This window comes from Morone saxatilis, unplaced genomic scaffold (assembly GCF_004916995.1).
Source record: "Morone saxatilis isolate NCDOM2014 unplaced genomic scaffold, NCSU_SB_2.0 Contig1, whole genome shotgun sequence".
In the NCBI taxonomy this organism is placed as follows: domain Eukaryota; kingdom Metazoa; phylum Chordata; class Actinopteri; family Moronidae; genus Morone; species Morone saxatilis.
The window spans coordinates 19009651-19023751 of NW_023339651.1; the positions used below are offsets into that span (position 1 = coordinate 19009651).

Sequence of the window (14101 nt, forward strand, 5' to 3'; positions counted from 1 at the left end):
AGTGTAAAAGCGCTTTGAGTGGTCTGAAGACTAGAAAGGTGCTATATAAGTACAGGTCCATTTACCATATGAATATACATAGATTTGAACTTCTCTCTCTAGCTCTGTTTTTTGTTTCTTCAAACAACTACCTCTGTCACACACCACGTCAACCACCATGAATGCCTTTGAAGACAGACTGTCCAAAAGCATTTGCTGTAAACCTCCATTTGTACAATTCATGCTGTCTGGCCCCTTGTTTATGACAGCCTTTAGACATGGTCAGAGGTATGTTTCAAGCATATCCTGGCTTTAACCGGACATATTTGGCATGAGCAGAAATGAGAAAAAGAGAGAAGTTAAAGAAATATTAGTGCTGATTATTAAAAAGCATTGTTGATATATGTATGTTGAACATAATCCAGGGACCAGCCTTCTGGTCTGGTGAATGGTTTGATTCCGGAAAACCACCAATGCTGTTGTTTTTCTGCTGAGAACAGAGCAGTCTCTTAAAACCTCTCTCCAAATGCCTCAGATCTGTGCTGAATCTCTCTCATCAAGTAGCATTACTGGAACTGCTGCAGTTATGTGCGTCCATAACTTCACTGAGCTGCAGCCCACACAGCCCTGCTTCTATTTAATTCATCACAGGTTTTTTTTTCTTTCTTTCTTTCCCTCCTGCCCTCCCGTGTTCTGTATGCGTCCCCTCTATCTCCATCTATTCCATTTACTCTCCACATCTGCACACCTTAATGAAAGAGTAGCAGTCATCTTGTATTTTAATCAAATACATTACATTTTCGCCATGATCCAGTGCTTAGAGCTGCAGGCCTTTAGAGGAGACATTAAAACCCATCTGATGGTTCGCTAAGGCACGTGAGCATTTCACAGTTACTGCCTGATGTATTCATGTAGTTTATCACCATATCCAATACTTTAACTATTTTACCCTGCGTGGTGACACATACAGTACTCCAGCATATTGCATTTTTCTTCTTTTTTGCTTAGGTGTAAGATTTTCTTTCAGCTAAAACCCTTTTTCATTAACTGATGGTGACTTTTATATTTAAATTGTTCCATTTAAATAGAGCAATACTGCGATCTAATAGCTGAACATATACAGTAGTTAGTGAAGACTTCTTCTTTGTAACAAGGGGTAATTTACTCTATTGATCTGTGTGCTCAGATAATGATGATGCTGCTTGTGTTTTCTCATTACAAGCAGGCTACTGATGGTTTCTATTACCACACCTGCCCACTACCACCAAGTCTGCCCCAGACAGTCAACAATCTCCTTTATGACTTGTTTACGCTCGCCAGGCTATTACCTCTAATGTGGTAGTGCGTTATGATCATCACTATCTGTTAAGGGAGGACCAGCGCGCGGTGCAATTGTCCTTTTCGGCTCCATTGTGCCTAGAAGCATCTCGGAACAAATTAAAAGCACGCTTAGGCTGCTTGAACAAAATGAGGTGTATTTGGGGAGGGGGGGGGGTTATAGAAGAAACAAAGCAGTGACATATGGCATTAGATCCTATGGCACTCTCTAATTTACAATACAATAACAAAACAGCCTCAATATACAGCCATAAGGTCCTGGATGTCCACCAACTTCCTAATATTGAAAAATGACAAAACTGAAGTAATTATGTTTGGACCCAAAGCGGACAGGAATTGTGCACAATAGTTTCTAAAGGTCTGCAGTGCACCCATAAGGCTGTAAATCTGGTAGTAATCTTTGATTCAGACCTGAACTTCTATAAACACTTCAGCAATATCACCAAATCAGCTATGGGTCAAATCAGGAGTATTAGCAAGATAAGATCATTCCTTTCAGTCAGCGATGCACAAACGCACATTATGCTTTTGTCTCTAGCTATTCAGATTACAGCAACTCACTATTTGCTGGACCCTGCCAGAAATCAGTCAGCCCGCCTCCAACTTGTACAAAATACCGCAGCAAGGGTTCATGCAAGAACCCGAAAATATCTCTTGTCCCTCTTGAGACTTTTTTTCATTGGTTTTATGCTCTTCATTTATTTATTTTTACATATTTTTATTCATTGTCTTTTATCTCTGTCTTTAATTCATGGCTTCTTCTTAATTTGTACTGCACTGTATATTTTCGGCTTTTAAGCACTTTGTAAAGTTGTTTATTTTATAATATACATTATATACACAGCAGTATGTTCCTGTATGCTGCTGATGGCTGTGATCTCTCCTCACTGCTATGCATCCATTAATTGGAACTGTGTTGTAACGATGTGTGTGTGTGAAATGTTGTGTCAGCTGTCAGGCTCAACACTGTCTGCAGTTTGCTTGATTTCAGTTTCTATCTAAATCAAGCCGCGTTGACAGCTTCCTCTGTCTTTTTGATACACTTGTTGTGATGACTTGAAGTAGCTGCCAGCACACACTCGACTGTGTTTGCTTCTGAGTATGAGTGTGACGCCTGAAGCAGGAAAAACCTCCAAAGTGAGGATGTTACTTGTCAGTCCCTGCCTTCAACAAGTTGGGTTCAAGGCTGCAGGGTTACAGTCTGGCTTATGGTTAGGTGTGTCAGAGTTGAGATCACAGGTTGAGGAAAAGGTTTGAGGGGCAGGGAAACAAAGATTTGACAGAGATAGAAGAACAAACATGCATATGTTTCATCACACAAGCCTCTTTGTGGGTTAGGGATGGGCAATTGGACGAATATATCAGTCCATCGACTCCATTGCCAGATGTTTTTTAGATTTTTTTAGATTTTTGTCCTTTTTTTTAGCTAATTTAATGGTCTGCCTCCGAAGAATGAGAACTGCTCAGTGATGTTCAGCAACGCAGTACACATACTGGCTCTAAAGCTGTTTTTCCTTTCACTCGTTCATCGGCTCAGAGTATTTTCACATCTAACTGATGTGAATTAAGAGTTTATTTCCACTAGTTTGATGATGACAGGGGATACAGTTACAATTCCGTGGAAGATGAGGACACAGCGGGGACAGGAGAGGTATCAAGCGATAGATGAGCGAGGGAGGTCGGGCAGTGTGTAAAGACCGTTAGGCACCAGCGTTGGTGAATGTTGGAACAATGTAAAGACTAATAAAGATGGTTTGGTGTGTTTTAAGATTTGAGTTTGGTATAAGAGAGAAACTTGAATTCAGAAGCTGTATGGTTGGATTTTTTCTATCATTTCTAAGCAGATTTATGGAAGTTTATTCTGAGATAATGATATCCTCAGAAAATATAAGATTTTATTTAGATTAAGTGTGATACTTAATTTAAATCTATGTGTAAGTGTTCAAAGTTGACTGAGCTGTGACTCCAAGGACTACGATATTGATGTAAATTGCAGGTTAATTGCCTCCATGATCTGTGCTGCTGTAACTGCTGACTATGTTAATAAACTGGCCCAAACAGCAGCCAAACTACAATAATTCACTTCCCATTGTAGTTAGAACTCCTGCCTGCACCTGTCCGTTTCTCCTCATGCACTATCTTTGCCTCACGTCTCACTCTCTCCTCCCTTTTTCTGGGCCTTTGAACACAAATTATGATGTGTCTTTTTCGCATTTTGACATGTCACAGTTGGAAAAGCAGAGGTGTAAATAATAGAATGAATGAATTCTATTTAACTGCGTCAGTTTCAGGGTCCTGGTGTTGTTCATGCTGGCTCACTGTCACACCGGCTTACTGGGACACCATTGTTAATGTTATTAGTAACACCTGTGCTTTTTCTACTATAATAAGACAAAAAGTCGGCTGTGGAAAAAGGACTATAATTATAAAGGTGCAAGTTGACCCACTCTAAGAAACCCAGGAAGAGATGGGTGGATTTCATCCAGGCCCAGTCTGAAACTCACTATAAAGCCCCGTAAAGCAGAGGGGAGCTGCAGGTTCAGCTCTTTTGTAGGTTCATCACTACAAGTGGCACTTTTCACATTTCAAACATTATATCAAAAATATGACTTATACCAGATCCAGTGTGTAGGATGTAGTGGCACCTAGTAGTGTAGTTGATTGCAACTCCCTCACTTCACACTCCCTTTCCAAGCAATATTTAATATTTTTGTTACCATCAAAAATCCCAAGAAGCAGCCAAAACCAACAATATGTTGAGCCGTCACGCAAGACTTCCCATACTATTTCTGTGGCATATAGACATAACTCCTTAAAAAACAGATACAAAATACATTTCAGAAGGACTCATAAATTTCCAAACACGGGTGGTCGCTGTAGTTTTCATCCTGACTCATTAAATATTGGCCGCCTTGTCAGAGGCCCGACAAGTAGTTGCTAAACTGACAAGTAGTAGCTAAACTTAACTAAACTTAGTAGCTAAACTTAACTAAAATGCAACCATTTAAAGTCATAAAATGTAAAAGGTTTGACTGGACATTGCATACTTATCTTTGCTAACTTGACCAATTGTTGTTGATGAGTGAGAATATGTTTTTACCAAGTTATTACCATAAATGACTCAAACAGGAGGAAATGGTGCATTCTTTGTGGAACTATCATTTGGTGCTCTGGTGAGTATTTGTGGCAGCATAACGGCATATGTGGGACTGAGTCAAAACTGTGTGTGTGTTCAGGGTAATGAAGGAACATGTGCAACAGTGTGGCTCATTGATGAGTTTTTAATAGTTTCGGGCCAACAGTGGGGCTGTGTGACACAGTTTGAGAGCCTCAGAAGCCTCAGTGGCAGGCCACACGAATGTTAATGTGCAGCACTGTAGCATCAGGTGAACTACAGAATCTGTATACTGTTTATGGCAATACTCTTAACAAAAGACTGGAGCGCAGAAAAGCATTTCCTGATGTGATTTTGGAGCCATTAGTTTAAAAGCGGAGACAGTATAATCAGTGTAACAGTATAATGTTGAGACATGAGTTGGACGGCTGAGAGTGTTTTTGTTGATTGTCTTACAGCCTGATATACAAGTAACACAGTCATCTGCTTATCTGACTGGGTTTATTTTCATGAATAGAGCACAAAAGCAGTGGATTTTTCAGAAATACATTCAGCACTGAGAAATAAAATATGAACCCCACAACCCGCTTGTAATAATTACTCCAGCGCTCGCAGAAAATGTTGAGACTCAGAAGAATAATGAGAAAGCAGATTGGAATATAGTGCCGCTGCTTTGTTTGCAACCTTTCCACCACATTGACTGGCTGGTAATTGTAGCAGCAGAAACATGACAAGTGAAGTAAGCAAGTTTTATTCAAGTGTGTGTTCATTTCTTCTTCAACACTGGCTCCCACCAGCAGCTGGTTAAATGTGATCTCTCTCAACCCCTGTCTCAGAAGATTCACAATCTCACTTAAAATATGAATGATTTTGTATTTTTTTAGTTTTCATTCTCTCTCCAGAAAGCGTTTTGTGCTCCAGAAGAGTTTTGTTTTTCTTTTCAAAATCACCATTCTTATAGATCATTTGCATATCTAAGCTTGCATTACAGCCTCTCTGTCTTCTTTTTTTACACCTCAGTATCTGAGTGTGTGGCACGATGTTCTCTTCTGTTTTGCTGCTGTGAGTGCTTCACTTCAGTAGCTGGGGATTATCGATCCCAGGAGATGAAAGAATTACCAATTAGAGAAGGAGCTGCTTTCTTTTTTACTGTACATGCTCTCTTAGCGGGCCGCTCCGTATCTCGGTTTCACTGTAAGACAAACATGATTATTCTCCTCGCCTTTGTCATTCCAAACCACACTCCGCTACCCGCGCCTCCCAACCAGCCTCCAGCCATTTACCCTGACATGAGCGATCAGCCCGAACAACAGATATTGGCTGGGAGAAAAACCTGTCATCCTGTGCAACGGGTGCACACTGTTTGCTACAGTAAATGCAACAGTCACATGAAACTATGGTGTGTGAATATAAGGCAGGAGAAACTCAATATTCGGTAGATTTATACTGTGTGGCACAAGTGTCCACATACTTTTGTACACTTTTGGTTGTTGATCTGTTTGTCATTACTAGGCCCTTTGGAACTATATATTGTCTAAGACAGTGGTTTTCATCAGGGGTCCTTGAGTAGGTTATTTTTTGGAAATTAGAACAATTAGACAAAAAAATAGACTGGGTCAGTTTTATTGATTGTAATTTATATTGGTCCTTTGATCATTGATTGAAGACTTTGAAATGTTGAAAACCTAAACATTAAAAAAAATCCTCTTAATGGATTCCTTAAGACAAATCCTCTCAAATTGGGGGTCTGTGGTATGAAATAAAAAAATTGGGAACCCTGATGAGATCATGATAGATGTTTCCCACTTTTGAGGAAGGTCCTTTCCTTATAGCCTAACATCAGTGTTGAACCTCACTAATGCAGCAAATCCTTGCAGCAGCCATTTGGTGGAAAGCCTGAACCCATAGGATCTCGTCCCTCAACGCAAGTTTGACCTGGGAGTTGGCTGCCCATGCAACCACGATCGCTATGTCACACATGTCTGACATATTGTGGCCTTGTAAAGTTGTTTTATCGATCATGTGAACAAACTACTGTAGGGCTGCAACTAACCATTATTTGTATTATTGATTTGTTGTTTGGCCCCAGAAAATGGTGAAAAATGTTGACCAGTGTAACTGCTCCACTCTGCTCACCATCTAGTTGCTAACTGTGTCTGTATGGTAGTGTGCAGTGGGTGGTCCAGACATCATTCATTTCTCATTGAAAACAGCTGCCTGCAGCCCTTTATAACAATGTTGATGAAAGCAGTGAGACTGAATCAATACAGTAGGCTACGAAACCAAAACAATAAGCTAAAAGTCACTAAAATTCGTACTTTAAATCCGGGGAACGTGATAATTCTCTGTGGGTTCATTATTGCTAGTGACACTTTTCACATTACGCATAGTCATTTGATCCATTGTTCATAAAAATAATGATTGGTGCAGCTTTAATGTTTCATTATTTTTTGGTCCAAACGCAACCAAACCTTAACCCTCCTGCATGGCTGTGCTTATTTGTGTTTTAGACTGTGACTGCTGTGAAACAATCATTAAATAACATTTCCATTCACTGCTTTTATTCTCGTTAACATCACTCCCTCTTCTCATTCATTTTCTATGTAGCTCGACCAAAGCTGCTGTCTCTCTGGCTCGCTCCAGCCGGGGATTTAGGGCCAACTTTGAATGGTGCATTTACAAGCAGCAACTAACAAATCCTGCATAATATGCCTTCAATTATAGCATTGGCATATCAGATATGAATAATTCCTGTAGCAGTCATATGTAATGGTTTTGGAAGGCACTGGCAAACAGGCACAAAATATTCCATATTTCAGAGGGCAATGACTATTATGATTAGTTTGGAGGACTCTTAAGACTGATTATAGCATATTAATTTCAATGGTTCTGAAATGAGATAACAATGACATTTGCGGTATACACATAATTTGGGCCATGTTCCTATTCCTATACCTTTGCATGCTGCATATTTTTAGCTGATTATCTCACAGTGTCCTTCATTACCAGGCAGACATTCCTCATTTGTGATGTTTTAGGAGAGTCCACAGGCCTTGCACCACTTGTGCCTCATGAATAATAGCCAAAGGAGGTCCCGAGTCGGATGAGATTTTTCTGGCCTTTTCAGGGGTCTCACCTCACCCATGTTGCCTTGAGACTTCTCTTCTACTCACTACCTTTTCTTTTTTGAGCACTAAATCCAGCACACCTCTCGGCTCCCCATACTTATCTCCTCTTTGCATCGCTCCCTCTTCCTCTCTCTCTCCTTTCAAATCATTGATTTTTCTGAGCTTCTATAAAATATTTACAGTGTGTGGGCAGACTTCTTTCTCTGGGATTTTGAGGGGGGGTGGGGGGAGGGCGGGGTGATCATTTTGAAAGCGAGTGGTAAAAGGAATGAGGAAGAGGGAGTGGAGGGAAAGCCGAGGGAGTGGAAAGAGGAAAGAAAGAGGCAGATAAGAGAGATGGAAGTCCACCCAAAGTCGTGGCGTGAATATCAATGCTTCACTTTGAAACAACTTCTCATTATAAATAAATAAACAGGGCTACCGATAAAGATCGTTATTCTGGGCTGTTTTGGTAATACCGCGCTTCCCCTAAAACCTTACTGTGTATCGATTATGAGCATATTCTGATGATTTCAACCTTTTTGCCTCTTTACCTGTCCCTTTCTCACTTGAGGCTTCACTCTCCCCTTTGTGTTCTGAAGTGTTGCTGCAGTTTCCAACATCGCCTCTCGCTCAGATTGCTGCCTAATTAAATAAAGCCCCCAGGACTGTTCTCGCGTAAGCTCTGTTGATGATACAGGCTTCAACCAAAACTTCCTAAGCTGTCAAAAATGCGAGACAACAGCATCTCCTTATAACAGGAACCAAAGCTGAAAAAGACTTAAAGAGAACGTGAATTTCCCCGCTTGTTTTTTGGAACTCTCGCTAAACAAATGATTCTTGTCTCAGACAGAGACTGAGGCAAGCCTTCCTTCAGAATGCATGAGTAGCCTTTAGTAACGAGTCTTCCACAGCCGCAGGCTTTAAGATTTCACAACATAGTAGACATCCTATCAAGCAGATCTTTCATTTTTGTGTAAACAGAAATTTTAGTATAAACACTATTATTCTCTATTATTCATTTCTCACCTACGTCTATTATTTAAGCTTTGAGTTTATGATCTCACAACCCTGTGGCTTCCGACGTGTTCTATTGTGGTTTGAAAGCAACCTTTGAAGAAGCTGTCATTGTCACTGTCATTTCCAAATCTGCTTAAGCAGTGCATATATTTACGCAAGATAACACGGTAACCATGGTAACATTTACGCAGGTCATCACCTGAAAGCAGGAATATTCCTGATAGATGAAAAAGTAGGTGAATTGTGCTTGTGTCCTACACTGTAAATGTTAGAGGTTTCTCTGTTTCCTGTTTGTCAATCTAAATGTCATATGTAAATAAATGTAAATGAACACATAATGCACGCTAATGACCTCATGTGTACTCCTTTCGGATCATTTATTTATCAGTAATAAGCCATTCACAAAAACCCATTGTGACGTTGAAGCCTCAGTTTGGCATTATGGGCATTGTCATCTTGGTTAATGGGGCCAGAAGTAACAATGTTTGGATGAGAGAGGGGAGCTGGCAAGTTGGGCTACACTTGGTTTTGGCTTCATTTTCCAAAAATTGCAGCTTGCCTGGTCACAAACAAAGTATTTTCGTAACAGAACAGTAACATTTTCTTTCTGAAATGATTTCAGGGGAGAAATAGTCAACGCAGTAACAGATGGATCCATATTAGCATATATTATCAGCACTGCCTAGTTTGACAGTTGGATCTGAGTTTGGTGCGTTGAGCTGGATGGACTCCGGTACTGGTAGCCCCGCCCTGAAGCATACCCTGCTTTATGGTCTATTTTACTCTAAATGGGACGATCATTTACTCAATGAACATCATGCTGTATGGAAAAAGACTAAGACCATAAACTCATTAGGAAACTGTTTACTGAGCTAATAAATCGAGTGAGAAGTAGGCTCATATGCCATAAGACTCAGTAATATCAGACTTCTTTTTGGAGCCACTGGAGTTGCCCCCTGCTGGGTATTGAATAGAGTGCAGGTTTATGGCACTTTGTGTTTGCTTCACTTTTCAGACCTAAAACCTTCTTTGGAAATATGACTTGTGTAATCAACTGTACCTCATCTGTTCTTCTCCAGGTGGGAGGGACGATGTACAACACTGGCCGCCACGTCTCTCTGCGACTGGACAAGGAGCATCTGGTTAATATTTCTGGAGGGCCGATGACGTACAGCCATCGTCTAGAGGAGATCAGGCTACACTTCGGCAGTGAGGACGGCCAGGGCTCCGAACACCTGCTGAACGGACAGGCCTTCTCTGGAGAGGTGCATACACTTTTTTTTATTACAGTTTGGTAATTCATAGCCAAGAGAAGTGCAGTAAACACATTATTGTCACCATATAAAAAAATCAGACACTCTACCATAATGAGTTTGTTGGACCAGATTTTTCAAAAAAAACATCAAGGTGAAAATGGATGTACTTCTGGCACTAGTGATATTTCATGGTTACAGACGTACCAAAACACTTTTACTCAAAACACTCTGAAGTGAGGAGGAATTAGTTACAGTACCACCCACCTTATTACTGGATAGCATTGCAGTAAACAGGAAACTCAACAGTATGCCCCATTGATAGGTTTCCTCACACCTGAGCCTGTCATTTGCTCACTAGGCTCAGATTGTTGTCTGACAACATTATAGAAAGCATCCCTACAGAGATAGACCCTTTGTTTTACCAGAAACAGACGTAATCGCTCATAGCTATGGCTCGCCACCAGACTCCATAGACGAAAATGGTAATTTTACTATGCAATTATTGTACACAAGTGGACAGAAACTAAACTCATCAAATCTTTGTTAGTCTTTCCAACAATTACCAACTCTGCTTTGGTCAGAATAAATCCCTAGAATTTTTTATTTATTGTATGAGTTGATCAGGTTAGCAAAATTCTTTTTTCTATTACATTCCAGCATGTTATATTCTTACCATATGATTACAGGAGATCACAGTTTGTGTTCTGTCACAGACCATAACCATAACCCCAATCATTCCGTAACCTGGAACATTAACCAAGCCTTAACCATAGTTTACCTGCAATAACCGCCATCTTTAACTTAACCTTACCATAGCTGCCATGCAGTTAATGCAGGAGAATATTTTCTTCCGCATTAACTGTGTGACATTGGATGTTCTCCAGGGTTTGACAGAATCATACGAATCGTTACATTATAGTTGTTGTATGGAGTTTATGGAACAGGAAATCTCTGCACAAAAGTCAGCGATACAATGCAAAAAAAGCTAAATGTTCCTGCAGTTAAGTCTCAAATTAGAGGAGGAGCAGCGGATGCACCAAAAAACCAGTGTGTGCAGTAAATGGGGTTGTAATGATTACTCTGGTAGACCGGAACATGTACTATTAGACTATCCTGTCTGAGTGAGGCTCCTGTCCACCTCAAAGCAGATTTTTAAGTGTCAAGTAGGTGTTTTAAATGTTTGGTTTTTAAAGGCAAAAGCATAAATTGGTCCTTAATGGGTGGAAACCTTGAATCTTCATTTAAAGGATCTTTAAATTCAGCTTCTCCATTACCCATTGTTCTTCACTTAATACAGCTGATTTTGAAAAGGTTTTCAGATGCCTAAATTTTGTTTTAAAGTTTTTTTGCATCAGTGCTTTCAGTGGGAACAAACTTGTCTTGGAGGTGACAGTTATAAGCATTTAACACACACACACACACACACACACACACACACTCCGTCCCTGCACGAACACACGCTCTGCCATTTTAAAATTACATTTAAACAATTAGCTTCCCTGGCTTTGATTGTTCAACAAAATCATGAGTCACTCACACCGCTGCATTCCGCCGCCGCCATTATATGAATAACCAATTTGTGTGGCAACAAAATAATTGCAGTCTTGACAGGCAAATTTATTATAATTAATGATAATCATTTATCTTCCCTCAGAGTCTGAGAGCTGATATTCAAATCACAATAAAACAAGTGTTTACTGCGTCCTTCAGGGTGGAGAGAGCTGTAACCCGAGCCTGAAAGGACACGTCCACACACACGAACACAAACACACACATACACTGATGCATCTCGAGGCTCCTTCGAGAACTTCCTGTTTTATTTCACCCCTGCCTTCAGTCACTGATTCGCCCTTTGTTGGTTAACACTGTGTTGGAGGAGTTCTTAGAGAAGCTCTGAAGAGATTTGTCGCTGATATCTGAAATGTGAGGTCACACTGTTGCCATGTTGCACACAGAATCCCTAAGGCAGGCAACAGAGGAGGAATGTTACACAGACTGCCAGTGATTTCCACTGTGAGTGGGGGGAGGGACATGCATTTAAAATACTCGACATGCATATTTCTTAATAGGAGGATGTAAACTTCCCAAAGGTCACTAAATCCCAAATTTCCAGAGAAGATAGAGAGGACATAAAATCAGTGTCTTCATTAGTAGTTATACCCCTGATTTTGCCCTCAGGTCTCAGGCTACATACAGGCTGCCTTGCCCATCTGATTGGTGCAGCTCGTTGTGGCTAGACACAGCCTGACAGAAATCTTTTCAGGCTAAAAATAAATAAATGAACCTCCTCTGTGGGTTTTTTGGGGGAAAAAATCATGAAATTAAAATTATGATTTTCAAGTGATCATATCTGTAATAGCATTATTTCCATAAAATCCACTAGAATTAAACATTGATTAATGCTCAGACAATGTTCTGCCGATATTAAAATGAAACCCCTATATCAAATCAAAATTGTCATTTCCCATTAAAATACATTATATTATATATGTTCATAGTCATAGGATCATCCCACCCTAATTAGTAATAAGCAAATTATTTTCCATACTTTTATTTATTTATTCATGTTTAGTTTTCCAAGGAAAATGCACTTTAATCAGCATAAACGTAAATATACTGGTGCTAGCGAAAAGACAAATTTCCAACTGTTGTTCTTTGGTCAGATATTAGATTAGCTATTAATAGAACAATAAAACAAATAAATAATAATACATAAAAAATAAAACAAGCAACATTTAAAATTGGACAGAAGAAAGCGGGCAAATCATGATGTAGTTGAAAAGAGGATAAAAAATCTAAAAGGAATACAGCAACTACAATGCAAGCAGACAATAGGCACGATGAATTTAACATGACAAACATTCCATTCCATTAACACAGGACAGCTAAAACCAAGTCCATTTTACATACACATTCAATGTCATTATGTTTAGTAGAACAATTGTACAACAGAAAGAGAAAAACATTTTATTTATACTGTACAGCTTTCATTTTTCACATGAAAATGAACCAATTTAATTCCATCATGCATCATAGGCACACAATTTGAAAATGAAATTTAAATTTCATTAAATGATTTTATTTGTATATTGGTAACAACAGACTTCTTGAGAAATAAGGTGACAGTGTTTCAGTCTTAAAGTCTTTACATGCTGTATTTATTTTTATTTATTTTATTTGTAGTTTGTGGTTTAATATCTAAAACAGCCATATCTCAGTTCTTTATTAGTTACATTGTCATTTTCAGGGTTACAGTTAGTCTCACTCCCGAGTTGTCAAATACTGCTGCTTGGTCAGTGGCCCTCTGCTTTAAAATATGATGCTGTAGGTATCCCTCTAGTGTAATTTCTGGATATTACATAATTTGCGTGACGTACTTAAGTTACACCAGGAACGTAACGTAACTTATGATCTTTTCCTCGTCCTAAGCAAGTGGCCTAAACCAAATCGAACTGTGACTGCTTGACATGCTTTATTTTGAAAGTCTAAGCAGATATTACATATGTATTGTTGCTAACTGGACGACGGAGCCCTGCACATCCAGAAATGACATAAGTGGTACCTACAGCATCATATTTTGAAGCAGAGGGCCACTGACCAAGCTGCAGTATTTTACAAGTTGGGAGTGAGAACACGTCGGTTATTTCAGTAATGACACAGAAGCTAACAGAGCACAAAGCTCTATTTTCTTATAATTTGGGGATTCTTTTGTTGCTTTTCTTCATTGTCCACTCCCTTACTTACTTGTCATGTGGTTCAGACTCTCACATCCAATCTCTGTATGAGGAGTTAGCAGTAGATGTTGGTTTCAGTAGAATAACTGGCAGCGCTGCTCAAACAGACAGATAGTTGATGGAGCTGCCAAACCTCAGGGAAAACAAGGCCAGGAAAGGTTGCGAACATATGTTTGCTTTTTTTCAACATCCCATTCCCTTTTGCCATGTTCTCCTCACTCAAACAACTGTTTCTGACTGAAATGGCAACTAGAAAACATCCTCCTCATCCCCCGATAGCCCACCCCAGCCTTTCTCTGAGCCAAAGCCGTGACTTCAAGGTCCAATAAGATGTTTCATAATCGAAAATGCAGAAAATTCTGTTTCCCTCTCTCTCCCTCTTTCAGGCTCCCTCTCGCCCCCATCTGCAGATGAGTGGTGGGCCTGGCTGTGCATGTCCTTGAAACGTGAACAAAAAGAGAAATGTTAAAACTTTTTAAAGCAGAGCATCTTTCTGAAATGGCAGCCTGTGGGAGGATGAGGGGTGGGGAGGGTATTGTGTGTGTGTGTGTG

The 14101-nt window shown here is 39.8% G+C and overlaps 1 protein-coding gene across 1 annotated transcript in view; it reads left to right on the forward strand.

Moving 5' to 3' along the window:
• The window catches only part of ca10a (carbonic anhydrase Xa), a 219089-nt gene that overhangs the window by 179078 nt on the left and 25910 nt on the right, over positions 1 to 14101 (forward strand). The window contains exon 4 of the mRNA XM_035659240.1: positions 9639 to 9824. Within this exon, the coding sequence (XP_035515133.1) occupies positions 9639 to 9824 (186 nt within the window). The remainder of the gene's footprint in view (positions 1 to 9638; positions 9825 to 14101) is intronic.